Here is an 18122-nt window from a genome sequence, read left to right on the forward strand (position 1 = left end):
TACCTGAGGGGAAGTGACTTTGTGCCGTAGATTATTCCCTTCCGGGAAGGTCAATTATATACCCACCTCTGAACACTTGCTGATCGTGTATCTTTCCCCGTCAAATGTATCATGCTAATAAGCTCATCAACTATAAAGCCTAGTGATGGATTGTTTCTCCCCTCACCGTGCCTCTGTGGAAAGGAAGAAAGATGAAGACGACCCAGGACTTGAGAGGATCAGATCCAGAGTTACCGTCGGCTTCTGAGCTGTCCACATTAGTCTGGTTTTAAAGAAAAAAAAAAAACAACAACACTCCAGACCTATGTTGCTCATAAACAACTTTTATTTTTGTTCTCAGTATGTGCCCTTGAAGATTCCAAAATGTCTGGAGTTTCTGATTCTCCTGGGACCAGAGGTAAAAGCATTGTACGGAAACACTCAACCTTGGCGCATCGCTCTCTCCCGAGGAGCTAAGTTTGAAGGCCTCAGAGAGAGGGAGCGGACACTCACACCTTATTCTGAGATGGGTAACACAGTGAACAAAGAATTAGTAAAACATAGATTCAGCGTAGAGGGCTTCAAATATACATATTCTATATATATAAACCTGTTATATAGGATTTCAACTTATTGGTTTCCTTGTGATTTGTAATTAAAGCACAAATGATATAGATGTTGTACACTGCTGATTTCCCCTTCTCAGCACCCCCCTCCCTCCCCAACATAAATAACATTACAAAGGTCAGGTGATCCTAAGAGTTTTTGTTGTTGTAAATATTGTTTTTTTAAAAATCATTTCCCCTTCCTCCCCTGCAAACTACCTCTGAGGGTTTGTGACATAGCAGCATGGAACGGACGACGGGGGACAGCACGGATCTACTGGCGAGCGCGCACAACGTTGCTTCTCACTGGCACCGGGCGGGCTTCTGCATTTCCACTGACAACAGAGGCTACGACAGGAAGCAGAGGATGCGCAGCGCGCTTTGTCCTCGGCCAACGAGGAGGAGGAGGAGGAGGAGGTGGCGGCGGCCGGCTGGACCACTGAGAAAAGCCCTAAAGGCATCGAGGTTTTGGAGACAGAGCACAGCTCCAGAAACGTCTTGGCTCAGTATTTACACGGTATCTTTCCGCTGCATTTTCCTTTTGAGAAATTTGTGTTTCTGAGGTTGGCTGGGGGGAAAGAGGGGACTTCAAAACAAAGACAAACCGATTCCCACATACGTAAAAGTCCTGTTGTAAGTCCTACTCAGTTATTTTCACACACATCATTAAAAGTAGATACTGACAATGATTGGTTTCTTTTCTTATTCTTTTTTTTTTTTTTTAAAGAGTGTGAGAAGAGAGAGAAATGAGAGAGAGAGCGAGAGAGAGAGAGAGAGAGAGAGGGAGGAGGGTGCAACTAAGGCGAGCGCCGTCCCTTCTTTAGCATTAAGTGACACTGGATGGTCTGGATTCGGTTCTTGGCTGGAACGAACTCAGGCTGCAGCTTCAGCGTCGATTCATACCACACGAGAGCTTTCTCAAACTCCTCCTGTGAGGGGCAAAGGGACAGATGTGAGCGGGACACCACCCCGTGGCTAAGCATGTACTGTGACTTCTTTCTCCTCGAGAAGCACCTCTGTGCTAGGAGCATCCCGCAATGGTTTCTCAACGGATCGACATCTCTGATGGTAGAACTCCGAGGTCTGGAACGGAACATCACCCCCAAGGCACAATATCACCACCACCCCCTGAGAAGGGGAAATCAGCAGTGTACAAGGAAAGGAAGGCAGAGCCCAAGAGCCAAAGGGGAAGGGGAGGTTGACTTTACAAAGATCTGACCCAACAGTGAGGGCCACATGCCAGGCACTGTGCTGGGTGCTTTATGAAAACCCTCCATTTAATCCTCACAGAAACTTCTAGAACTGTGCCAGGCAAATGCTCCTTATGCCTCTGCCTGAATTTTCTACTATAGCTAGAAAGATGGCAGTTAAGTGTCTCAAAGTTAGGTGCTATAAATTTTGAAACTTTTTTGTTCTCCCTAGCATTTAAAAATAATGAACATTGTTTGGAAACGATCGCTGTCATACTGAAGGCGTTTATCTTCTACTTGGACCAATACTCTCAAAGAAGAGCCCAAACCAAATGGTTAAGTGACGCCTTCTAGGCAAAATTGAGAGGCAGAATTCCTCATTCATAGTAGCAAATTTCACATTTACTGGGGACAAAAATAGATTCTTTGATTCTAAGAAGCAGAGAAGGAATTCTGCACATTCAGCAATACCTACCTGGCCAAATTATACTCGCTGCCTTTCAAGTCAAGGCTGACACATAAAACTTCCAGCTTCAAGCTGCTCATTCTATTAACCTTTATTGAGAGCACCTTGGGAATCGCCCCGTGTGGGGCCCCAAGCTATAGATGAAAATGCATGGCACGATTCTCATATTAAATTCAGCTATGACAGCTTCTAGAGGACCCCTGGGATTTCAAGTTCTGAAATCAGTCCTTGTTTCTGACCAGAATGAGGGTTCTGGACGATGGCTTCGCCATTTTCTCTGGAAATGGTACCCCACGAAACTAGTGGCATGCCGCCATCAGGGGACACGTGAGGAGCATCTAGTGTGTGCCAGACAATGTGAAGTGCTAGGGACAGAAAGACGATGAGGAATCTCTTCCCTAAGGAGCACACTGTCTGGGGGAGAGACAGATACTTAAAAAATTCTAAAACAAGGTGAAAAGAGAGACATGTACAGGGCATCATGAGTGCAGTGATAATAGGCACCTAACCCCATCTGAAAACAAGGGAGCATAGGTGAGTCTGCCCACGCAGGTTTTCTGGAACAGGTGAAGTCTCCAGAAAATTGTAGGTCAATCTGACGCCACTGTCAGTGTGAAACTCACGGGGAGGGGCCACACAGTTGCAAGTACTTAGATGGGTTTCATGTACTGTGTTTTTTTTTAATTTACAAACTCCTTAGCCATAAAATATGCCTTTGGTGGGGCTAGCAATGAGAGGCACAAAGCGTACAGGAAACTGGAGGACACTGACACCGTCAAGGGAGTTTGAAGGCACAGGCGTGCCTGGGGGAGGCAGCGTCGGAGGTGATCTGCTCCGCCCACACCAGCGACCTCACCATCGCCACGTAGACGTTGCCCAGCGTGAAGTGGTTCACGGCGAAGTGTGGCGCGATCTCCACTGCCATGGTGGCTACTATGACTGCATCGTTCCAGAGCTTGGCGTTGTGCAAGATGTTAGCCAGGCTGATCAGGGGCACGTCCTGGGAAAGGAAGGAGAAGGCTGAGAAGGAAAGGATACTGATTTGGGGGCTTTGGTTCCTGACCATAAATAATGCAGTAAGTTTCTCCTGGTGAGTGACTGAGTAATGCAACCTAACCTGCCGGTCTTCTGTTTGCTACTGGCCCATGACCCATGGGGAGATGCATGAAGACATAAACCAATGCATTACTTGTTTCTTTAGGAAAGTCTGGCCTCAAAACACAAAGCAGATGAGTCAACTAAGTAAACAGTCTGCTTAGTGAAATTGCTGGTTTACTACTGGGGCAGTAACTCGTTGTGACTGGTAATGAACAGTAATGGCCAGTTCACAGACCACAGTCCTGCTGTCAGAGAGTCCAAGTGTCTTCTGCAAGGCCCATGGCATCATCTGATTGAAGCAGGGGCCGGCAAACTCTGGCCTACAGGGCGAATCTAGCCCGCTGCCTGTATTTGTAAGGGTTTTATTGGAATGTGACCATTCCTGTTCTTTTACGTATTTCTGCGGCTGTTTCAGGCCAGCATGGCAGAAGGGACTTGGCTCCAACAGAGGATGTCTGGCCCACACAGCCTCAATTTCTTATTGTGTAGCCCTTTGCAGGAAGGGTTTCCTGACCCCTGACCTAGAGCGTCCTCTGGCTGAAAGTACAGAGCACAGATGAGCAGAACAAATAGCAATACTGTTACCAGCACAAAGACTTAGTCCTTTAAGTGCATCCAGTAAGCACCACCCGTATCACACTGTACAGGGTTCTCCAGGAGATACAGAAGCCCTAGGGACAAAGGACCCACCTGTGTCCTTACCGGACACTCACAGAGTGAGATCATTATATGAGGTCACAGAGCTTTAAAACTTGCCTAAGGTCACAAAGCCAGCAAGAGGCAGAGCTCCTGCCACCATTCCAAATGCTGCCCTTACGAGCAAACAAGACCCAAGCTGTGTCTTCAGAAAGTCTGAGATGTGGAGGCGAATGCAGAACTCAGCGGTGTGGACACCACTGTGCTGTTGAAAAGCTGAACGTTCTCAGTCATCATAGCAGTAACTGGCATTTTTGAAAAGATTGATGTGACACTGAGTTAGCAGGGCTTTCTGTTTTTGTGGAAAAAGTGAAGTCAGACAGAGACCAGGAACTGGCCCATATATAAGAAGAGGTGGAAACTGCTTCAGTTTCAGGGTCTGGAAACAAGCTCAGATCAGCAGTACACATAAAACAAGTGTCACAGGCCTCCAGGTCCCTGGGTGTAGGCTAATCCCAGAAGGACTTGCAGGGTGATGGCCTGCCTAGGCCAGTGTATTTGTTGTACATTGGGTGGCTCTGCACATAGTGGAAGGGGCATTAAATGATGGAATCTTGAAGACTTTCCCTTGTTCCCATTTGCGGAGGCAGGGAAGGCAAGGGAGTATGTCTCACTCCCAGGCTTGCAGCAGCATCAGCGGGGTCGAAGGTTCTTCCAGCCTGTGCTCGCCTCTTGCCACTACCTCACTGGCTGTGCACGAGGAGAGCTCGTTGAAACCTCATAACAGGAAAGGACCAGGAGACAAATTCGCACCTCTGAGTCCCACTCACCTTCATCTGGTGTGGAGCATAGTGGAGGGCCTGGCGGAGGCAGTCGATTGCCTTCTTTCCCTGGCCTTTCACTCTCCAGTAGAGGGCTGCCATGCTGGAAAGGACCCAGGAGGTCTGGTTCTACAAAGGAATGGTTAGTTGAGGCTGGTGTCTCTTAAATATATATATATATATATATATATATATATATATATATATATATAGCAAAGAACTTCTTGCCTGTGATACAAATTACAGATACATTCCCTCAGTTTTCTGATGTTTGCTTTTGGACCTTTCGTTGTTTTTTTTTTTTTTTTTTGCAATGCAGGCTTTGATTTCTACATAGTTCAGTTTGTTAATTTAGATGGCTTCTGGATTTTTAGTTGTAGCTGACAAGGTCTTGCTTACTTGAAGGTTATCAAGAAATTTTTATATTTTCTCCCCAAGAATGCCACCCCCCCGGACTTTTCTAGTTTCGTTTTTTTCACATTTAAATCTTTGATCCATTTGAAATTTAACTTGGTATAAAAAATATGGCTCCACCTTAAATGATTACTAAGTTGTTCCAATAAGATTTAACAAATAATTCATCTCTCTTCACCCAGTGAGATGCTACCTTTACCATACACAAAATTTCAGTACTTAATTTAGATCTAATTTTGGATTTTCCTGTCTATTTCATTTGCCCCTTTTGATGGATGGTCTCTAACTCCCGACCATCACTAAGCAGACAGATGTCTCTAACTCCTGACCATCACAGAAAACCTGCCCTGATTTTTGCTATCTTATTTCTTTCTTCCAATATAATTCTTTGGTCATTTTATTATTCTTCATTGTCAGGGCATATAGTATTTATATTGTTCTATCCCCCTATTCCCCAAAGTTTGTTTTCTATATTGGTTTTGCAGTTAAACACATTCATTGACCACTGACATGACTTTTGTGTGGTTTCCCCAATCATGTCGTGGTTGACTGAGGTTCAGCCCAGTCCTGTTGGTGGGAACAATATTCTTTTGAGATTGTTATGGGCTGAATTGTGCTTCTCCAAGACACATCTCAGCCTCTCGTACCTCAGAATGTAACCGTATTTGGAGATAAGGTCTTAAAGGAGGTAATTAAATTAAAATGAGGCCCTCAGCGTGAGCCCTTAATCCAGTAAGACTGGATTTATACGAAGGATTTATAGAAGAGGAAGAGCCACGTCAGGGTCCTGTGTGCAGAGGGAAGGCCCTGTGGTGGGGAAGCAAGAGTCTCTGGCCACCGGCAGCCTGAGGAGGGAGGCCTCAGAGGAAACCCTTCCTGTCGTCACCCAGATCCTGGACCTGGAGGCTCCAGAAATGCGAGAAAACAAATTTCTACCGTTTAAGGTCCCTAGTCTGTGGTGCTTTGTTACTGTAACCCTAGCAAACCGATATAATCATGAAAGTTCAAAACTTTCTGTCTTCAGCCTTCATACCTGAAGGACAGCTGGCTGGATATAAAACCATGGCTCATTCTTTCCTTCCTTGAATAATGTGTTGGCATTGTTCCATCGCTTGCTGGCATGGTTGGCTGCTGCAGAGAAATCGGAGACTGCCTGATTTATTCCCCCTTCTCAGTGACTTAGTGACGTGGTCCTTTTGATTGGTTTCTCAAAAGGATTCTTTTTTTAAAACTCGAATTATCTTTCTTTAATGCCAATATTTCACACATACAAAAGAACATGTTTATGTAATTATATATACATAATAATTATATGAAAAAATATACCCCTATGCTATAAAACATAAAATAATGAATATCCCGCACGCTGCCGCCCTGGTCGAGAATGAACTTGCAGCCAGCCTATGTGTTCTTAAACAATTCCAGCCTCTTGCCTTTTCTCCACAGGCACACACTATCCTAAATGCTGTGTTTCTTACCCCATCGCCTTTTCAAAGTGTTCTGTCACACACACACATTTCCTTCAACAATAAAATACTTAGTGTACTTCTTATGCATTATAAAAGTGGTCTAATGTGGTAAGGAGTTTTCTGGGACTTGAACTTTATCTTTTTTTTAAAGATTTTATTTATTTGAAAACAAGAGAGCAATCAAAAGTAGGCAGAGCAGCAGGCAGACAGAAAGGGGAAGCAGGCTCCCTAACAAGCAGAGAGCCCGATGCAGAGTTTGAACTCAGGACCCTGAGATTATGACCCGAGCTGAAGGCAAAGGGTTAACCCACGGAGTTACCCAGGTGCCCCAGACTTGAACTCTTTACTCAACACTCTTATTTCTAAAATTCATCCATGTTGTGTGTAGCTTTAGTTCATTCAATTTCCTTGCTGCATAATGAAACGTCCATTAAGTGAATATATTACAATGCATTTATCCCTTTTCTGTAGAGAGGGGCTCTGAAATATTTCCTGTTTAAAAGTTTTCTGTTGCAAATAAACGTGCAGAGTTTCTCTAGTCTAGAGTAGGTACCTACAGGTAGGCTTGCTGGTTCACAAGACATGTAAATGTCCAACAGAACAAGAAAATGGCGACTTGTTCCGTAGAGGTGCTGTAACAATCTACAATTCCATCAGCAATGTTTAGAAGTGCTTCTTGCTTTCTAGCCTTTCTAATTCTTGGTGTCATCAGTGGTGATAAAATAGCATCTTACTGTGGTCTTAGTTTGCATTTCCTGGTCATTAGTGAGACTGATACTGTTTCTTGAGTTTATTGGCCACACACATCTTTTTTCAGTGAAACGTCTGTTAACATCTTTTATGTATCTTTCTATTTTATTATTTATCTTTCTCACTGATTTGTTTCTATGTTCTGTGTATCAGCCCTTGCAGGTTGAATGTGTCACACATACTTTCTCTCACTCTGGCTTACCTCTCTTTGATTTAAAAAATGTATTTAATTAAAAAAAAGTTTAAACTTTAATGTAGGTGAACTTAGTCACATTTTCTCTTCTAGTTAGTACTTTAATATCTTAAGAAATCATTTTCTATTCCAAGGGCAGAAAGATCATCTCCTACATTTTATTCCAATTTTTAAGGCTTTGTTTTTCATACTCCAGTCCTTAATTCACACGGAATTCCTTTTTTGTATAAGCTGTGAGGTGAGGATGCATGAGCTCAGCAATTGCCCCAGCAGAGCTTCCTGCAAAAACCCCCTCTTTCCCTGTTGATCTTCCACAGCCCAATGTATGTCAGTATGTTTTGGGGCTTTCTATGTAGTCCCCCTGGTCATTATTTCTGTTTATCCTTGAGCACAACGCATTATGGTCTGTTTTATAATTTTTCATAAAAGTAAGGCAATTCTCACCTTATTTTTTTTCAAGAGTGTCATGTCTATTCCTTACCCTTCCATATAAAGGTCTGCTTTTCAAGTACCATTAAAAAAAAAAAAAAAGAAAGAAAGAAAGAAAGAAAAACTTGTTGCTATTTTGTTTATAGTAGCATTGACTCTAGAAATCAAATTAGGGAAAACTGACATGTTTATGATGTGTGTTGTCTTATCCATGAACATTATATATCTTGGTTTATTTAGGTCTTAAAATGCCTTTCAATAAAGTTGTATCACTTTGTGCAGTCAGGGTTTACAAATCTTTTGTTAGATTATTGGGGACCTTATATTTTTGTAACAATGGAAATACTTTGAAAATCATGTTTTCTAATACCTTCTGTTGCTGTATAGAAATGCAACTTATTTTTATTGACTTTACAGGCAGCCATCTTGATAAAAATGTTATTATTTCTAAAAATTTGTAGATTCTTTTGGGTTTGCTATGTAGATGATTACATCATTTCTAAATTATACTTTGGGTTTTTTTCTTCCTAATACTTACACTATTTCTTTTTTTTTTTTTTTTGGTTTACTGTACTTGCTACGACTTTTGGTACAAATCTGGAATAAAGTGGTGATGGTGGGCATTCTCTTTCCTGACTTCAAAGAATTATTTTAAATATTCTCCATTAAGAATCATCTTTGCTGAAATATTTTGTTGATTCTTCTCACTAGATTAAGGAAGTCTTTGTCTATTCTAAATTTGCATTAGCTTTAATGAATGGTACTGCATTTTATCAAATATAATCTACTGAAATAATTTCATAATATTAATCCTTTAATTTGGATGATGAAATACAGGGTTTTCCTAGAGTTAGACCATTTTTGTATTTTTTGGGATAAACCCAACTGGATCAAGGTGCATCTTGTAAAAGAAAAATATATCCTGTCGGATTTTGTCTGTTAAAATTTGGCTTATGATTTTGATACCTATGTTTGTGAGTGAGCTAACAGTATTATTTTTTTCTCATGTCTTTGTCTAGTTTTGTTTTCAAGACACTGGTCTTGTCTCAAGCAATTAATTGGGAAGTTGTTCCCTTTTCCGCTGTCCAGAGGAGTCTATTTATATTGAGATGGTGTACTTCTTAAGTCTGATAGAATTCACTTGTAAAATCAATAGGCTTTGTATCCTTTGTGAGGAGATTTTTTTAATGTACTGCTGCAATTTATTTGAGTTATATTACCAAATCAATTTGGATAATTACATTTTTCTAGAAATTTGTCTTCTTTACAATTGTTTTGAAATTTATTGGCATAAAATTGTTAATTGTATCATTTTCTTATCTCTTTAGCTATAGTTTTGCTTCCCTTTTCCCTCAATATTGGTTATTTGTACTTTATTTCTTCTTGATTAATTTTGCCTGAGCAGTGCTTCAAAGAAACAACTTTTAGATTGTGGATCTCCATTCTTTGGTTTCACTGATTTCTGCACTTAATAATAGTACTTAAAAATGCAAGAATCAAAAACTGATAGAAAATAAAATATATACAAATTCAGAGTTACAGCTGATGATTTCAACATGCTTCTCAATGACGGACAGAAGAAATACACAAAAAAGTCAGTAAAGATAAAGAAGACATGAACAATATTATCAAACAACTTGACCTCAATGACATTTCTAGAATACTCTAACAGTAAAAGTATTCTTTTCTGAGGTACATGGAACATTTATCAAGACATATCATGTTCTGGATCATAAAAAAGTCTGAATAAGTTTAAAAGAACGTAAGTCACATGAACTATGTTCATTTACTGCAATAAAATTAGAAATCAATTAAAGAGAGAGATCTGGAAAATGCCCAATAGTTGGAAACCCAAATAACATACTTCAAAATAACTTACAGATCAAAAGAGAAATTAGGAGGAAAATTATAAACTATTTTAAACTGAATGAAAATATGTCAAAATTTGTGGTATGAAGCTAAAATAGAATTTAGAGGGAACTTTTAACATTAAACACCTGCCTTAGAAAAGCAAGGGATCAAATAAATAAACCTACACATAAAGAAACTAAAAAAATCCCAACAAATTAAATCCTAAGAAGCAGAAGACAGGAAATAGTAAAGATAAGAGCAGACAACAATGACAGAGAAAATAAAAACAACAGGGAAAAATCAATGGATTCGAAACTTTGAGTTCTCAGTTCTTTGAGAAAATCAATAAAATGGATAAACTTCTGTCAGTCTAATCAGGAAAAAAAAAAGAGAAAAGATACAAAGTACCAACAACATCAGAATTACAAGAGAATATGTTACTACAGATCCCACAGATGTTAACAGAATTAGAAAAAAAAAGAATTATGAACAATTTTATGCTAATAAATTCAACAACTTGGATGAAGTAGACAAATTTCTTTAAAGATACAACTACCAAAACTCACTCAAGAAGAGAGATAATTTGAATATTTACTAAAGAAATTGAATTTGTTGTTAGAAATCTCTCACAAAGAAGAATCCTGGCCCAGATGGCTTCACTGCTTAATTCTATCAAATATTTAAGGGAGAAATAATACCACTTCTGTATAAAGTCTTCTGGAAAAATAAGGTGGAGGGAACATTTAACTCATTATACAAAGTCATTTATTATTAACCTAATAACAAAACTAGACAAAGCATTACAAATACGGAAAACCACACACTAACACACTTCATGAATATAGATTCAGACACTGATTGGCTTATCAACAGTGGGGAACGGTATTTATGTCGGTATTTTTTATTTCTTCCAGTGGATCATCTTTGCTTTATATTTTTGAGATTACTTTATTGGGTATGTGTAAGTTTAGAATTTGTGTATCATGTGAATTAAATCTCTTATCATTACATAGTAATTTTCTCTGCTCCTAATAATTTTTTTGTTTTGAAATATATTTTTCAGGTAATTAATAACTATACATTTCTTTTGATTACCAGATATCTGGTATATCTTCTTTCCCATTTTTTTCAATGTTTGCATTATGTTTCAGGCATGACTCATTAAATCTTTAAAAAATTTCCGATTTGACATTATTTTGACTGCTACATTACAGAATTTTTTAAGATTTTATTTGAGGATGCCTGGGTGGCTCAATTAGTTAAGCGGCTGCCTTCCACAGGTCATAAACCTAGGGTCCTGGGATCAAGGCCCACATTGGGATCCCTGCTCAGCGGAGAGCCTACTTCTCCCTTCCCCTTTGCCTGCTGCTCTCCCTACTTGTGCACTCTGTCAAATAAATAAATAAAATCTTAAAAAAGAAAAAAAAAGATTTGAGAGAGTGAGAGAGAGCATCAAAGCACAAGTAGGGTAAGGGGCAGAGGGAGAAGCAGATTCCCTGCTGAGTGGGGAGCCTGACCAGAGGCTCCACCCCAGGGCTCTGGGATTACAACATGAGCTGAAGGCAGACACTCACCAGGTGCCCCTTATTACAGATTGTTTTTAAGATTGTCTACTTCTTGGCTTCTATTTGTTCTTATCACTTTTTGTTACTGTTGTTCTGACCCTTAAATGCTTTTTATTTTTATTTTTTTGCCACTTCTTGCACTAATGTTTTTTTTTTTTTTTAAAGATTGTATTTATTTATTTGACAGAGAGAGATCACAGTAGGAGAGAGGAAGGGAAGGGATCACAGAGAGAGAGGAAGGGAAGCAGGCCCCCTGCTGAGCAGAGAGCCCGATGTGGGACTCGATCCCAGGACCCTGAGATCATGACCTGAGCCGAAGGCAGCGGCTTAACCCACTGAGCCACCCAGGCGCCCCCCCCCTTTTTTTTTAATCCTCCCCTTCCTAACTTATTTTATCTTCAAAGGATTGGGATCTGCATTCTTTTTAATGGTTAACCTTAAATCTTTACTCAATACTGGACATAGGTCCAAGCAATATGTTAACTCATTCCTCCTAAATATTAAGAGGCCTTTTGAACACTTTAACTCCGATCATCCCACACTCAAATGTGTATTGTTTTGCATAGTATTTCTGTTTAGTCATTTCTCTTAAAAATCCCACAAATTATTGTTTTCTACAGACATATTTGCTTGGGTTTGCACGCATGTATCATTTTATTTGCTTAGCAAATCTTCGGTCTCAGACAATCCTTCTTTGGCTTTCATACAGAAAAATTCGTTTAGGTAGGACTCCTGGTAGTAAACTTTTTCCAGTTATCTTTAAATGTGTTTACTCTTCTCTCATTGTAAGGTACACAATTCTAGGAGGGCCCACTATGTTTTCAAAACTATCACCTGGCTTAGATAGGTGTTTTGAGAAATGGGCTGTCATTTTGACCATCATTCCTCTGTAGGTAATCTGTCCCTTCTGTTCTTCCTAAGGGCAGAGGTCTTTGTCTAAATTTTTCCTCACTGATTTATCCCAAGCACTTAAAAAGTCTTTGGTATACACTAAGCCTCGGCGACATATTTGTTTGTGAGTAAATTCATGCATGAACGTTGCGGTCTTTATCAAGTGGTCAGATGCAAATCCAAAATTCTATAATTTGTTCTGTGGTACTGTGGCTAGAACTCTGCAAATCATATTTCTCCTTTGTTAGCAGGCTTCTTGTCAGGGTCTGCAAATGTGCAACCTAGGAAACTGAAAGGCAAGAGGGAGAAAGGACTTTTTTCTTCCTGTTTGCGTGTTACACCTGTCAGCGTCATTTGAGCAATGGTATTTTGCACTCCCAGACCCAGCCTCACTGCATCCCTTCAGCAGCCAGGATATGCTCCCTCTTCAGAAGCCAGAACTCCCACTTGCCAGAATTCCTGTGAACGCTGAGATTTTGAAAACCCCACTGCCTGCCTGTTTCTCTCATCCCTAGGCTTGGGTGCCAGGCCCAGCAGTTGGTATTTCTAGTTTACTGGAGTCAGGAGTTTCCTTTTTCACCCTCTCACAACAATGTAATCAATTCTCAACCTTCAATTTGCTCTTCTGAATTACCTAATGTCTTCTCTGTTTCCCTGACAGTGCCCCGACTGAAACAGATGCTCTTAAGATACCTTTGTTTTTGCTGACTTACTATGATGTAGCCAGGCATGGATTTCTTTTTACTTATCCAGGTTGGAAAATGGCATGCTTCCTGAATCTGTCGATTCACTTACCGTCTTGTCTCTATAATATTTTAGGTAATTTTTTACACAAAGCTTGCATTCACTATTTAATTGTGTCTAATTCACCCAATGAGTATTTGACTTAAATAAATATAATTTTAGTTTAAGAGATGTCAATTTGTTTTTTTAACTTCCTCATTTCTGGTATGGTATTTGTTTGTTCACCTTTGAGATAACATTTTAAAAATATTTTATAATGATAAATTTCAAATATATACAAAAGAAGACAATAGTATAAGAACTTCCATGCACTCAATGACGAGCTTCAACATTTATCAACTCATGGCCACTTATGATTTCCTCTAACCCCTCATCCATATTAATGTGAAGCAAATCCCAGACTTCACATAATTTCATCAGTAAGTTTTCCATGTGTGTACCTCTAAAAGATAAAAACTCATATTTAAAACAAGGTTAACAAAGCTTGCTTAAAATATCGAAAATTATTTTTTAGTATCATCAATAGTCCTGTTTCCCCTGGCTGTCTTATGCAAGTTCATTCTGCTTTTATAATTTGAATCATAATCTAAATAAAGTTTGCATGTTGCCATTGGTTAATGTGTTCCTTAAGCGTCTTTTGATACCGAGGGTTCATCTTCATCTACTGTTTAACATTCCTGTGGAAGAAATGGGGTTATGTATCCTGTAGTTTTCCACTGTCTGGCCTCTGCTGATGGTATCCCAGGAGTCATTTAACACGCTCCTTTGCCCCTGTATTTCCCATAGTTGGTAGTCAGAGGCTTGACTGGCCTCAGATTTGACTTACTGAGGGAGGGAGGGTGGCCAAACGCTTCACAGGTGGTAACATGAATGTCCAATGGTACCCACACGCTGAGTGTATTTGTGAGGTTAGTAGCGAGTGATGATCACTGCCAAAAATTAATTAGGAGCAGCGAAACTGTAATATTCTAATTTTATTATTTCTAGTTTACTACTTGGAATACTCCTATAGAGAGACTTTTTCTCATCATTGGTTCATTTACCCTAAAGTACAGTTCATTTAGAAAGAAAGGAAACATGCTGGTTATTTTCTTTTCATATTAGGAAAAACAAAACAAAACAAAAACAAAAACCCAAGTTTGTTCCCATGTATCTTCCAAAACCAAATCCTCAGCATGAATTTGGGAGTCTAAATATCGTTTAATATATGTGATGTGATCTACCCACTCAGTTGCGTCAAAGTGTTCCATCTTTGGCCAATGGGAACATATTCCAGTTGACTCTGAGTTCTTCTGACACAACCTTTGTTGAGTTTGGGAGTCTCTTTGCTTGCCTGGACTTGGTAGAAGCCATTTCTCCAAGGAATTCTGGCTCCTTTAATGGAAACTAGTATCTAAGGATCAATATCTAGGCATAAAGTGTGCTTATCAATACTGGGTTACTCACTCATATTAATCTTTTCAGCAAATAAAGTTAGGAAATGTGTAAATATATGAGAAAGTTTTGCTAGTATTTTTAATTCACGACTATAGACATTTACTTAACATCATCATTCTCACACTTTTATGTCCTTTACCTATGGCCAAACTCTAGTTTGCAACATTACCAACACAATTATTCATTTATTTTGCATTGTATACACCTACAATCTCAAGACAATATCAATATTTCTAACAATAGTATTATTGAAAACGAGTAAGGTTTTCTTTTGTGCGTAGGGTAAGTATCCCATCAGGGAGGTAGTCAAATAATGGTCTTTTAAAGTCACTTGGAATAGTTCCTCTTGGTATGGTTTTATTACCAACTGAATATGTGGTCGGGTTCACTTAATTTTACTTTTAATTAGGAACTGCCTTATTAAAATTTGTTTTGATATTAAACAAAATATTTGTTTTCAAAATCAAACAAAAGATAATATCGAGTCAAGAAAATCTAGCTTCATGCCCGATCTTTCCCAACCAATTTCTTTCTTCCCTCCACAGAAAACCATTTAAAAGTATTTTTAAAAGTTACTCTTCCATTTTAAAATATCTGTTTCTCGGGGCTCCTGGGTGGCTCAGTGGGTTAAAGCCTCTGCCTTCGGCTCAGGTCATGATCCCAAGGTCCTGGGATCGAGCCCCGCATCGGGCTCTCTGCTCAGCAGGGAGCCTGCTTCCTCCTCTCTCTCTCTGTCTGCCTCTCTGCCTGCTTGAGATCTCTGTCTGTCAAAAAAATAAATAAAAAAATCTTAAAAAAAAAAAAGAAAACAATACTATAAATTATTTCAGTATTTTAAATTTTATGAGTCAGTTTATGATTAACACGGTAAATGGTCCACATGCATTTTGAAAAAAATTATTTTAAGTGGGTTCTATCTTAAATATGGGGCTCGAACTCATAACCCCAAGATCAAGAGTAGCATGCTCTACTGATTGAGCCATATGCTTTCTTAAAAAAGAGAATTATGTCACAGTTTAATGAAACATTATATAAATATGTGAAGTCAAATTTGTTTTTTAGGAAGATGGTCTATATTTTTACTTTTTTTTGTCTGTTTAGTTCTACCACTTACTGAGAGAGGTTGATGTCTATTATGATTGTAGATTCATTTGTTTCTCTGTTTAGATCTGCCAATGTTTAATGCTTGTCGTATATAATTTGAAATTATCTTATTGGTTTCATCAAACAGATTTACAATTTTGTATATTCTTGGTGGACTGATCTCTCTATTATTATTAATCATCTTTTTTGTAGTAATGCTTCTTCCTGTAAATTCCACATTGTCTGATGTTGGCATAGTTAAACCAGCTTTCTTTTGATGAGTGTTTGTATATCTTTTTCCCATCTGTTTAATTTCAACCATTTAATATCTTACAGTAAAGTGTGTTACTTGTGAACAGCACATAAGTGGGTTCAGTATTTTAACCCAGTCTGATAATGTTGGTAATCTAATTGGAATACTTAGTCCTTTTGTATTTACATATTATACTTATACATATTTACATATTATACTTATCTCTAACACTTTACTATTTGTATTTTATTTTACCCATTTTTATATTTTACATATAATATATATTTCCATTTTATATTCCTTGTCTTCCTTTCTTACTTTACTGAATTAATCAAAATTTTTTTTATTATTCCATTTTTCCTTAACTTTACATTCTTCAACTGTTCTTTTAATGATGAGCCTAGAAACGACAATATGCACCTTTAAACTATTCCAGACTAAATATACAAATTATTACTTTAATTCTTCTACTTCCCTGATAAAGCTAAAACCTAACACCCTGCCCATGTGTATTCATGGGAAAATTAATCTCATGTTAATCTTTTAGCTGTGTTACCCTGGAAACCTAATAAAGGTAGAATGCCAGCCATGTTATCAGCCAACACACTTAGAGTAAATACAACCTGACTAAACTGCAGTGGATGGGGAGGACTGTGACCATTCCCCAGTGTGACATTTCTTGTCCCTTGCTGGAACTCTTGCACTCTAGGCCCAGTGGACTCTTGTAAAAGTTATTGGTTCCTGCATGGAACTTGCGACTTCTGAACTAGGGTTGTTCCCATACTCAGCTCATGTGGACTTGATCCCTTGTCGCTGAACTGTCACTTGGGGAAAGGGGCAGATAACTGTCCCTGGGCCTGCTGCCAGACTGCTAGGGGAATTCTTGGAAAAACTCATGGAAGCTGCATGGCTGGTTTACTGGGTTTCCTACTCTATCCTTCTGACCGAAGGCAAGACCACAAGTGCCCTACTGAGTTGTACGAGTATAAAATATTTATCTAGCTGGCCCAAAATCCTCTGGCAGTGGATACCGCAGAGTGGTAGCAGCAGCAGAATGGACTTTCATAGCCTTGGTTCAATGTGGCCAAGGCACTGTGACATAAAAGAATGCCCAGGGAGACGCAGATGAAACTAAAGTCTCAGTGCGGAGCTAACTTTCTCGGGGTCTGATGGCAGAAGTTTGACATTGTGTGATAGAGGATAAATCTTTCCATTGTGGGACTAGATGAAAGCTGAAGACAAACTTGTGCCAAGAGACTGCCCACTCCTCTACTCCCCACTGTCCATGAAATGGAAGTGACCAGAAGCACAGCTGTAAGTGGGCTGGCTGGAAAGAATGACAATTGCCTTGGGGTAGCTGATGCATTGGGGTCAAACGGGGCCCTGATACCCGGCAGGGAGTGGGGAAGAGACTCGAGCAAGCTCGACTCCATGTTTGTGAGCGGGGCTGGACTAGAAAAGAGGTGGAGCAGCTGGGTCGGTCTGGACCGAAACTGGGTTGGCCACAGATCTACTCAGCATGGAGAGGTGCCCACGAGCCCCTAGCAGGGGGAGCAGGGGACGGAAGTAGAAGAACCACTCTGCACCAGCACACAGGTCGAAGAGGGCTAAGTGGCGAGCTGGCACACAAACTGGCTGCTTGGCATTGGCTGTGGTGTGCTGCACGTCTGGGGAGGCAGCGCTGTCCGAGCAGGTTATGTGGGAGCGACCTCAGCGGCAACCTGGGGCGGCGTCTCGAGGGTTTAACCTTCACTTGGGGACTAATCAGTGTCATCTGCAGACACTTAAGGAGATAATGAATGGCAATGCAAACTACAAACTCCTTGGGCTTTCCAAGAAATGACAAATGATAATGACTATTTTAAAAGCTGGAAGCAAAGAGGATATGGACATGCTTGTTCTTCTGTGAGTGATAAATGAGAAAGGGGTGCTTTATTTGTCATCACTGCCATTTTCTAAGGCAGCGGTTTCAAAATGTGATCTTCTTACCAGCAGTATCAGCCAACAGCTTACTAGAAATGTCCATACTCAAGCCCAGCCCTAGTCCTACTAACTCAAGAAGCCCAGCAAACTGTGGACTCTAATAAGCGCTCCAGGTGATTCTGGTGGACCCTAAAGTCGGAGAGGAGTTGTATTAAAGTTAGTAACTCAAAGTCATGGAGATTGGTTTGTGAGCCCACAATGGACATGGTTACTAGATTAGCCTTCTAGCTCTATTTTCCTGAAAACCTAATAAAGGGAGAATGTT

The 18122-nt window shown here is 39.7% G+C and overlaps 1 protein-coding gene across 2 annotated transcripts in view; it reads right to left on the reverse strand.

Moving 5' to 3' along the window:
• Positions 1 to 307: 307 nt before the first annotated feature.
• TTC17 (tetratricopeptide repeat domain 17) overlaps positions 308 to 18122 on the reverse strand; it is a 117755-nt gene continuing 99940 nt past the window's right edge. For both annotated transcript variants that reach the window (XM_004763212.3, XM_004763211.3), the window contains 3 exons: positions 4805 to 4924; positions 3097 to 3240; positions 308 to 1513 (listed from right to left, as the gene is read on the reverse strand). In XM_004763212.3, coding sequence (XP_004763269.1) covers positions 1382 to 1513; positions 3097 to 3240; positions 4805 to 4924 — 396 coding nt within the window. In that variant the 3' untranslated portion in view covers positions 308 to 1381. The remainder of the gene's footprint in view (positions 1514 to 3096; positions 3241 to 4804; positions 4925 to 18122) is intronic.

Source organism: Mustela putorius, unplaced genomic scaffold (assembly GCF_011764305.1).
Source record: "Mustela putorius furo isolate JIRA1106 unplaced genomic scaffold, ASM1176430v1.1 tig00003859_pilon_pilon_pilon, whole genome shotgun sequence".
Lineage (NCBI taxonomy): Eukaryota > Metazoa > Chordata > Mammalia > Carnivora > Mustelidae > Mustela > Mustela putorius.